General features: G+C 32.4%; 2 protein-coding genes across 2 annotated transcripts; one reads left to right on the top strand and one right to left on the bottom strand.

The window, feature by feature from the left end:
• The first annotated feature begins 2,998 nt into the window (after positions 1-2,998).
• Positions 2,999-3,456, top strand: LOC145130917 (heat shock 70 kDa protein 2-like). Its single transcript, XM_079065673.1, has 2 exons — positions 2,999-3,183; positions 3,264-3,456. The coding sequence occupies exons 1-2, from the start codon at positions 2,999-3,001 to the stop codon at positions 3,454-3,456; spliced, it is 378 nt and encodes a 125-aa protein (XP_078921799.1).
• Positions 3,457-6,630: 3,174 nt separating this feature from the next.
• Positions 6,631-8,313, bottom strand: LOC145167707 (peroxidase 27-like). The gene is made up of 4 exons (XM_079086942.1): positions 8,031-8,313; positions 7,738-7,923; positions 7,437-7,611; positions 6,631-7,336 (listed from the first exon to the last, which is right to left on the bottom strand). Exons 1-4 carry the CDS (start codon positions 8,253-8,255, stop codon positions 6,933-6,935), a joined length of 990 nt encoding a protein of 329 aa, XP_078943068.1. The 5' UTR covers positions 8,256-8,313; the 3' UTR covers positions 6,631-6,932.
• Positions 8,314-11,195: the final 2,882 nt, after the last annotated feature.

The following is an 11,195-nucleotide window of genomic DNA, read 5'->3' as shown; positions in this document are numbered from 1 at the left end:
CTATAATACTTTAGTTTATACATCATGGTTATATATCATTGATACCCAATAGGTAGTTGGATGTGTGCTTTCCGCCTTACTTCCTGTTCCTTGTTTGGTTGTGGGCTTAGGGCAGATTCACCCAATTAACTATCTATTCGATATTAGATCATATATAGCCAGTAGAAACTAAGTAATTATAGAGGTAATCACTGTGGTCACCATTTTATTATAAGGAATAAGGGTTTTCTTAAAGAATCTTTTCATTAAATATAAAGGAACCATTACAATTAACTCCATGAGTAACAAGTGAATACGCCAGGGTTATATACAACAATGATCTAACAAACAATGGGATGTGTGCTATCCGCCTTACTTCTTGTTCCTCGTTTGGTTGTGGGCTTAGGGCAGATGCGCACAGTCGATTGTTTGTTTACTCTGAATTTTATATCACTTGTATCCATTTAGTACTCATAGAAATGATTGTAGAATCATTTTTACGCATCTTTCATGAAAGTAGGAAATATAGGATTTTCTAAGAGGAAGAAGCGAACTTTTCTAATCAGAACTTACAACTTACTACATTTTTCATCTACATTTTCAACAACATTTTACAACAACTTTCTACAACTTACTTACATCACTAAAATCTTATGAACTCACCAGCTTAATTGCTGATCAGCTCTTTCAAATAACTTGTATTCTCAGGAGCCTAGTAGACAGGTACTCGTGCTGGGAATTCAGAAGATTGAGCATAGTAGCTTCAAGTCTTGTTTTGTTATTTGATTTTGTATTCTATGTTTTGTGAACACACACTTTGTAAACACTTTCTTTCTAATGAAATGGTTGTTCATTACTTTGATTACTATGATGCATGTCTTGTGATACTAAACATGACGTCCTCCACCCCAGAACGTTTCCGCCGTTCCGGTTTTGGGGTGTGACACAAAGACCGTTTTTTCGATTTACTTTTGATAAGAAATTAGCTACAAAGAAAACAGGATAAAAGTTATCAAAATTGTATGTAGATGTTTACAATATCTCAAATTGCTTTATATAGTATATTGAAACTACAGCCTTTGTAATCATATATTTAATGTATTAATTATTTATAAAATCTTTATAAAGAAAGGGAAACATGATAAATCAGTATACCTTGCACTATAGCACTTATTGAACAAGTCACCATCTGATGCTACACCTTCACGGTTGGATATGTCATGTTTTCAGGAATAAGGTTAGGGTTTCAAATAGTACCCTAATTTAAAAATTGGAAAAAGGGACTAACGTTGTAATTTGTAAGCGTTATATTATCATAAATTTAAAAAGTAGTAAATCATCAGGGGACGAGTATTTTTACGCACAAGATGTCTAAAGTGCTTGAATTCTACCGAAAGAACAACTCCCATAAAGCGCTCAACATCAACCTGCTAAGGACATGTTTTTTTAATTTTAAGTACAAGACCTATATCCTTACATCTTTGAGATACTTACAGTCTCGTAAAATCATGACCTCCAAATGTTTTCCAGCACCATTGGCCCCAAGGTTCCTACAATCTAAATGTTTTCCAGCACCATTGGCCCCAATGTTTTCCAGCACCATGACCTCCAAATCATACATAACTTTTAGTAGTTGGAGTGTACGTTTTATGACACTTCTTACCTTAAAAAGGTATCCGTGAATGAGTAAGATGTTGAGAAGTCCACATATTTCAATTTATGAAGCCCCTGAAACATTAATTATAGTTTCAGATAAATATGTTATGGATCGTAAATAATTCCAAAAATATACCTTCACCAACATACGAGCCTTGTAGTCATGCAACTTGAATACCTTAGTGCTAGGGTAGTTATGTTAGGTCAGTTGCGCACCAATACATTGTAGGTTGGGTATTTCAAACCATCATCTCTACCTGTAAATGGTAATCATAATTATCCTAAAATAATGCAAAATTTGTAGCAAAGATGAATGATGAAATAGAAAGATACATGTTTTTGAATATTCAAAGCCCAAAAGCTCTCTTAAGAATGTATGCCTCAACTCAACATGTCTATTTGTAAATATACTCTTATAGCCCTTAGGAAACAGAATTATAGCAGAGCATGCATTACGAAAAGGGTCTTACAGGCCACTATTTTTCAGATCAAGGAGAGAAGGGCAAGCTGATAATGATGCCAAAAGAGCAGTATTATCAATCTTTTCAATATTGAAAAGGTGTAATCTTCTCAAACAAGCCCTACTAATTATTTTAAAATAAAAATGAGAAAGTGTTAAAACATAAAATCCATATGATGAGTTATTCTAATATAATGACAACATACCCAGGTGCACCACCATTTGCACTCAGGAAACTTAAGCATGATCTTGTTAGAATAGAGGACTATCGGTCGAGTTCCTAATACTATAAACTAATGGCTCAGATGAACAAAAAAGTGGAGGTGTACAAGGTGGGAGAACAAAAAGCTTCATAGACCTTCAAAAGTAATAGAACATTTGTAACTCCATACAAAAATACCATAAGCATCTCTGTCATGTCACCAACATTTATGAACTTGGCTTCGATTTGAGGTTAGGTGGTCTAATTAAGCTTAAAATTTGGTTTAGACATTTTAACAAACACATAATGTGCAGATTCCATTAATCAGAATACATTGCCTTTCAATTCTCATAGAACATAAAAAAATTGAGAAATAAATACAGGAAATGAGACCAAATGACATTTTCTAACAAAAACTAATCAATCAAATATTGTATCATTGTCCAACACAGCCGCAAAGGGGAATATAGCAAATAACGAATTGATTCTGATAAACGGTGAATGATGAAAAAATGAAGTAGTACCGATGGAAGGGGGACAGCGACGACGTGTGGTGTACAAACTTACATCTGGTATCTCTCCAATTCAGGAAAGCTTGTGAAGGGTCTTCTTGAAAGATAATATTGCAGGGTATAGGGAAAAAGAACAATATTACAACTACTAATGACAAGGGGAGACTTTCAAAGGATGAGATTGGGAAGATGGTTCAGGTTGCTGAGAAGTATGAGTGTGAAGATGAGGAGCACAAGAAGAAGTTGAAGGTGAAGAATGCTTTGGAGAATCATATGTACAACATGTGGAACACATCGAAAGATGAGAAGCTTGGTGAGAAGTTGACTCCAGTTGAAAAGAATATTGAGGATGCGATTGATGAGGCGATTGTGTGGTTAGATATGAACCAGTTGGCCGAGGGGGATGATTTTAAGGATAATATGAAGGATATTTTTCCCCTGTTGAAACTTTTAGGTTAGAGATGAGGGGGGAGATGAGATCGAACGAAGAAAGGTTGGATGAACTCATCTTGCTGAGAAATCCTAAGTTGTGTTGGATGAACGAAGAAAGGTTGGAGGCGCTGGAGGTGGGTGAAGGCGGAGGCCTAGGGCTTCTTGTTGCTAATTCAAAGATCAGTGTCAATGTCAGAAGGCAGAGGCATCAGTAGAGGGAACAAGGGAAACAGAGAGGAGATCGAACAGGCGGCGATTTTATGTTTTTGGGATTCCATTTCCCCCATTGGCTATTAAAACGCGTGTTTCATTAAAAAGTTATAAAACCACATGATCAGATGACACAAATTTTATAATAAGCGCCCTCCGTGTTTTTTGTGACACTAATTTTTGGAAACGCAAAAATACGCGTCCTAAATCCTTCAAATTTATGGAGAGCTGACATTATTTTTAGGTCACACACTTTTAAGTATTATAAATCATTGCTAGTCATAACTTATGTATCATTAAAGGTCTGTTTTCTGCTAGTGTAATTTGCATGTGATTGTATTTATTATAGGGCTATATGGAATCCTTTACGCATCATCAGCAGGGGAGATGAAATTTTTTACATCAATAAAGGACTTAGTGCTTATCTGATGGTAATAAAGTGCGTACCTATTATTTGGTATTATCGTTCCCTCTCGTCTGACTACATACATGTATATTTTACAGGATGTTAGGCCAAATCTTGAAATTAGGTTTTTAGTTTATGAAACCACACGATCTTACTAGAAGATATAAAGGTAGTTATATAATTATATGCATTATACATGCTAATTTGATATATTTTTTGTTTTAATTTTCATTATTTGACAAAGGGCAATTTTTGGGTGACAGTCCAGAAGATTCCACTGTCCTGGTGAGCGTAGCTTGTGGCTATATTTCATGAATAATAAAAGTATCCTTTTATGATTCTTATAATTTTCTACTCCTGTCAATATGTATTCTATACAGATGCATGAATTTTATTATTCTATATAATAATTTTCAATTCATAATTTAGTTTTCATCATAATTTTCAATGAGCTTTTATCGTCGGCTTTCTATAAAATAGTATTACATAAACCCTTTAAGAATATACTTTAATTCATCATTTCGTTTTATTACTAATCACATTTATAGGCCATCTTGCATGTAGATAATGATACAAAGACATTGAAAGAGGGGCATACACTTGTATCAGCAGAAGTCACTCGTGACCGTGTTCAATAATACATAAACTATGAAGATTTCCCTTTATCAAGTGATGTTGTTGAGAAGGTATAATTTCTTGTTTCATAAATATAATTCCTTTTTCTACTCTTCATACTGAGGAAACTATGTTGGTGTGTATAAATGTAAAAAAAAGTCCAAAGGGGTCAGTTACATGTTAGATTTGTAGGCAAAATTTAAAGGATTTGGCCATTATTAGATTGATATTACCCAAAAGCCCTAAAAGGTTCAAAGATTTATTTGGTGTATTGGTCAACATTGATACAAAACTTGATTGAGATTCTAAAACTTCACTTTTCTATAACTTTAGACTTATTGTCTTGTAGCGCACGATATACTTTACAAGGAAAAGTTCAATAATTATAATTTATTTATCATTTAAGTAGGTCATTTTGTTGTTTCATTCAATTACATGTTGGAATGAAAAGAATGAAATCGAACAAAATGAAAGGTATCACATTCCTTCAAGAATGGTTGATTCCATTCCGGTAAACAAAAAACATTATTTAAATCGAATGCATGAACCATTTCATTACAACCTTGATTTCATCATATAAAACTAAAATGAGACATAACTGAATAAGCTTGTGTTGTATGTTTTTGTTATGGTTTACAGTTAGAATATAAAAGTATGATGCTAAATGTAGAATATGTAAGTAAATGGATTAGTTAACTGATGAAAGAAGTGTTGAATTATATATATATATATATATATATATATATATATATATATATATATATATATATTTGTGTAATGGGTTGTATTGTTGTATATGCATTATTATTATTATTATTATTATTATTATTATTATTATTATTATTTGAGACTATGGTTTGTGTAGTGGGTTCTACTGTTGTATATGCATGATTATTATTATCATGATTATTATTATTATTATTATTATGTTAATGGAATTAATATTTACTTTTATATATATATATATATATATATATATATATATATATATATATATATATATATATATATATATATATATAGCGGTAGCTTCAAATGTTTGTCACATCTATTGTGTGCTAGAATGCACCAATAAGAATTTATTATTAATTATATGTATATTAAATCTTATCCATACTTATAATTCATTTTTATGGAAATTAATTAAATTCTTTATTAATGTCAACAATAATATTCTTTCAGAATTAATTCATATCTAGAAGAATGAGAGTGTCTTCCAACAGAATGATAGTGTATACTAGTAGAATACACTCTCGTTCTTCATATTCAATGCAACTTTATTGTATTTTAAGTGAGTGAGTCCTGAAACAAAATACGAACTCATATATAAAAACCTAGATGCGAATTTATTCTAAAAGAAAGTTATTGTTGACATTAATGACAAATTTAATTAGTTTCTATAAAAAGAGAATTATAATTATGGATATCATTTAATTTACATATAATTATGGAAATAATTTAATATTTATATTTATTTAATTAAATAATTATTTAATTTACTAAATTAATATCGGTGAATTCTAGCACACAATAAATATAAGAAACAAAATAACCTACCCTATATATATATATATATATATATATATATATATATATATATATATATATATATATATATATATAGAGAGAGAGAGAGAGAGAGAGAGGTTGAGGTTCAATAGAGAAACATAATTAACCAAGGAACCAATCTTTTTTTCAACTTGTAGAACTTATTTTTTATTAAAAAAAAACTAAAAATACGGAAATTCATTACTTTTTATCCTTTTTCCAATGATATCAAATTCGAATTTTTTTTCTTTTTTTTTTACATCAAATTCACAATGTGAATCTTTGAAAATTTACAATGTGAATCCGGATTCACACGATGAATCCGAAAAATATTTTTCACATTCACAATGTTAATATATGAATTTAGATATTTTTAGATTATTTTTTTCGATAAAGAATAAGCTCTAGAACTTGAAAAAAAAGATTTGGTTCCTTGAAGAACCAATAATTAAGGTTCTCTATTGAACTTTTCCATATATATATATATATATATATATATATATATATATATATATATATATATATATATGTTATTTTATCCCATTCTTGAAGATATATATCTATTAAATATTTATGCAAACGCCTCCACGAGCAAGAACAAATACAAACGTTAGGGTAATACACTCTTTGGTGGATGTTTTTCATTTAAAAAGCAGCAAATCAAGAATAATACACTTAAATAATGGAATAAACTTTGAAAATTTTAATTGAATACATGACGACAAGAACTCTTGTGTCTATATAGAATGAAATACCGGGAAAATCACGTGTACGGGATCAAACTTGTGGCACACTCTTTGATGGATGTCTGTTATTCACTAATCAATCTTATGCATGAGATTAAATCAACAAGCAAACATATATCGGCCAAGATATTTTTAGGTATTATTTTGGTTTAGTATAAAATCAGGATTAGTTACTTTTGGTGCACACTTTCCGAACTTCACCTTGAGAACCTGTAAGGACCCCAATCCTGCCCATGTTAACCATAGAGACACCAAAGTCCTTGAAGAATGTGGAACCACGGCTAGTAGCTTGAATCATGTAAGCTCTAGTCTCTGGGTCATCGAGTAAGGCCGCATCTGATTGAAGAAGCCCCCTCCTCTTTGTCACTAATTTGAAATAGGAGTCATCGAATGTCTTGAAGCTTCCTGGGTCTAACTCAGCAAATGTGGTTAGATCGTTTGGCTTGCACTTTAACTTCAATCTTGCGATGTAGTTAGGGTCCATGGTGGGGTCGGTATCACCTTTACCGGTGAAGTTGTAGAGCCGGCTATCAAATGACGAACAATGAGATATCCCTATGGTGTGCCCTCCTATAAATGATAAAGAATCCACATGTATAAGCATTATTAAATAATGCGTTTCAACTCACTGATTCGACTGACTTTTAAAAACACAAAGCTGACATTGTACCTGAGAGAACAACAAGGTCTTTTGTGCTTAGGCCCCGTAATGCCCACGATTGTTTCAAAACACTGATGTTTGAGGTAAATGATGGCAAGCCTGTCACTGGGGTTATGGGATCAATGAATAAAGATACATTTCCATCTCTTCGGCCTGTTTCAACCTCCCAATATGGTCCCTTAGTCTGTCAACAAGTGAAAAAAGAAAAACGAAACACAATTGGTTATCGTACGTGCAACTTGAAATGAAAACTGGATACAAAAAGTCATTTGAGAAATTAAGATTTGAGAGGAGGATAATATATATATACCGCTACTGTAACGTCTCTGGCAACTAATGCAACAATGTCAGCACATGAAACCACAGCTGGGCAGGCCTTTTCTAACGCCAGCTTCACCCTATCGATAATGTTAAACCCTCTTAGGCTTAGATTTGGTGGCGAAAATTTCTCTGATTGATTCGTTGGAGAATCCAGTAGGACAGATCCATCACAACCCTATAAATAAGAGAGGCATACAAGTTATATTAGTAGTTTAAGAATGTAAATTACGATGCACAAAGAAGGGAATTAAAATCTTGTGCTAAAAGTATGCTATTACGAACCCTAATGAAGCAATCGTGGAAGTGCGTTCTCAAAAGAGGGCCAGATAGAGATGGTGCTACAGCCATAACATCGCTGATAACCTTAGATACTATAACCTCGGCCTGAGGGCATGATTTCTTATAGAACCCTACTTTCAACCCTTGGCCTTCTGCATGTACAGAAAACAGTGCTAGGACCATTAATTGAAGCATGAAAATCCCGAATAAGTTCTTTCCACCAACCATTTCTAATAGGAAATACTTCACAAGTTAAACTTCTTCGTGGGATATTTGAAATGTAAACGATATCATGCCTCATTTTATAGTTTGTTAGGGAAACGCAATAATTTTGAACACGATATAAAGGTCGTTGTCACCACATGTCATGCATTTATATATTATTGAAATTTAATAAAAAAAATGCTTGACTTTGATAAATTAACACAATGACGCCGTTTAAAAAATGATACAGATAGGAAAACTGTCATGTTAACAATGGTACTATTTGCTAGGGTCCCAATATATAGATGACAAGGTTAGCCATCGTCTAACTGTTTAGAACAAATCATGTTAAAAGTAAGACAATCGAAGGGCAAAAAAGAGTTGACTTTAGCACGAACATGCATTCCTCAATCATTAACCTAATGCATGACCACCGCAATATCCCAACAAGTTATAAAGAATTGGAAAACAAGTTGTAGAAGAATATATAAAATAAACGAAATTAACTGTTAAGCTAATCAATGGATCCATTAAAACAGATGGCTTCATAAAAAAACAGGGTTTGGTAAAATCTTCTAATTAATATTCATAAATATTTCATAAACAAGTAGCAACCATACCTATTCTTTTTCGATCTATTCTATACTCCAGTGTTCTTATCTTCTTATTTCTCTCGATCGGATGGATGGGATTTACGAGATGTAATTGACACGGATTGAGTCATTTAGCATTACAACGACGGTAATAGCGGCGATATCACTGTTTCCGGCAATAATAATGTTGTCACATGTAATAGCGGTTGTCGCCGCTAATGCCATGTTTTCTTGTAATGGTCGCGGATGTAGGAAAAAACTCACACTACAAGGAAAACGATCATTAGCGACTCTAGCATTTGTCGCCGCTAAAAGTACACGTCGCCGGTAATAGTGTCGCCGCTAAAGGGTGATATTCTTGTAGTGCCACTACTAGAAAAAAAGACTTTCAATTACAAACGAATTATGACGTACAAATAAATCCTTCGTAAAATTTTGTCATGCTTTGTGATTTACGACGGGCATACCATGTAACAATTTGCGAAAATTTACGATGTAGAAAATGTATATCATGTCTAAAATAGAAAACCCTCTCGCCGTTCTCTTCTTTCTCTATTGTTTGTTTTTTCCTCATCGAAACTTGATGTATTAATATTCCACCACGCCATATCTTATCTCAAACAAATTAACGAAATGAAATCCACGAAAATGGAAGCTTCTTTTCCTCTCATTCAAAAATATCAAAACACTATGTTGAAAATCCTTCTAACTGCTTTCAAGTATCAAGTATTTCGAAAGCGCCAATTTCAGTCCAGGTTTATCTTGCCAATTTTAAAGAGAAAACCTCATTAATTTGAAATCAGCTATCTTATGCACAATTACGACCGATAGCTCCACAATTTGTAGAATTTCAAGGCATCAGAGTCGCAATTACACTTTTGATTTCGAAATTTATCTTGCTTAATAGGTTATGAGAATCATCGATAACTCCCTAACACTCTCTAACCTAGGAGGTTTTTGGCTTACAAATCTCCTAGGGTTCTTATGATTAGGACCGTAATTTCGTTTTTTTTGTGCTTACTTTTGTTATAGCGGTTAAGATAGTGAGGCATCGACATCGGTGAGTTATGGCCACAAATTTTTATCATATTACAGTAATGATAACAAGAATCAACATCTCCTCCGTCTTTTGTAATCCATCGTCCATTTCAGGTGCATTTTTTTTTGTCGATGTCATGTACCTTGCCGCTATATTTCTTTCTTCTTGATGGATTTATATATTTATATCACATCATTTTTTGTTTTATTGAAAATTATATAGACTTGTTTCTACCTGATTATCTCTGCTTATCTCTACAAGTGCTTTTTTTCCAGCTTACTTTTATATGCACACTACATGTTTGATTAAATACTTCAACCAAATATATATTAGTATACTTAGTAAAAAAAATATTTTGTTGTTTAGCTATAAGATGGATGATGATCAGGAGGACATAATACAACAAACACAATGTTAGTATATTTTTTTTATCATTTTTTTATTTTTGTTTCTTTTGTTCAATCTAGAAAAAGTTTGGTTGATGACAAAACTACTTCATATAAGTAAAATGATTGCAAGACGACAATATGCAGTAAAATTTTGATCTCTATTTTAGGTTGACTGATCGAGTAAAAGATGAAAGAAGGTACTTGTATCTGTAATAATGTAACTTTTAGTTACGTAGTCAAAGGCTACTATTTGATTATATTTTAGGAAATCTAGGGACAATCTTTGTAATAATGGTGTTCAATTTTTGTGTTTTTTATTAGTTTGTTATAAATATGCTCTTTTGGTTTCTAGCTATTAAATGTGAATTATTATCATATAACCATATCATGTAATATCTTGAAAGTGTGAATTATTGTTATATAACCATATCTTGTAATATCATGAAAGTGATATCACGAATGGTATGTGTGGTGAACTATTGGAACATAAATTATCTTCTTTTAGGCCCCATTTATGATGTTGGACATGACAAGTTGTATTGCGATTGCGGATACTGATGTTGAAGAGGTAAAACTTGCAAAGGGTAGAAACACCATTCTCATCCTTCGTTAACATTAGAAAGTGCCTTAGAAAGTGTAACGCCCGTATATCCGGGCTAGTCAATTTAGAGACGATAAGCATCAAAAATGACTTTTTGATGGAAGATTATTTAGAAGGATTAATCTTAACTAAGTTTTAGTATATGTTACAAGGATTTCGTACATATAAAGAACGCCGAAATCTGAGTTATAACGAAGAAGTTATGACCTGTCGAAGTTTCGCGACAGAACCGACACAACACAACGCGACGTAAAATATGAATTTAAGATAAAGCGATATCTAGCCTTAGTAATCTAAACGAAAGTCATAGAATACGTTAAACCAAGAGCGTGCATAAAAAGA

This window comes from Lactuca virosa, chromosome 1, assembly GCF_052849685.1.
Source record: "Lactuca virosa cultivar CGN04683 chromosome 1, Lactuca_virosa_CGN04683_v6, whole genome shotgun sequence".
NCBI classification, from domain to species: Eukaryota; Viridiplantae; Streptophyta; class Magnoliopsida; order Asterales; family Asteraceae; genus Lactuca; species Lactuca virosa.
The sequence above is the reverse complement of the archived record's forward strand: the minus strand, read 5'-3'. Positions and strand labels throughout refer to the sequence as shown.

Excerpts from the sequence above, each read along its gene's own strand:
- LOC145167707 (XM_079086942.1), bottom strand. The coding sequence starts at position 8,255 with ATGGTTGGTGGAAAGAACTTATTCGGGATTTTCATGCTTCAATTAATG. Across the intron at positions 7,924-8,030 it reads TCCACGATTGCTTCATTAGG|GGTTGTGATGGATCTGTCCT; the intron begins GTTCGTAATAGC and ends TCTTATTTATAG. Across the intron at positions 7,612-7,737 it reads CCAGAGACGTTACAGTAGCG|ACTAAGGGACCATATTGGGA; the intron begins GTATATATATAT and ends ACTTGTTGACAG.
- LOC145130917 (XM_079065673.1), top strand. The coding sequence starts at position 2,999 with ATGGTTCAGGTTGCTGAGAAGTATGAGTGTGAAGATGAGGAGCACAAG. Across the intron at positions 3,184-3,263 it reads ATTGATGAGGCGATTGTGTG|GTTAGAGATGAGGGGGGAGA; the intron begins GTTAGATATGAA and ends TGAAACTTTTAG.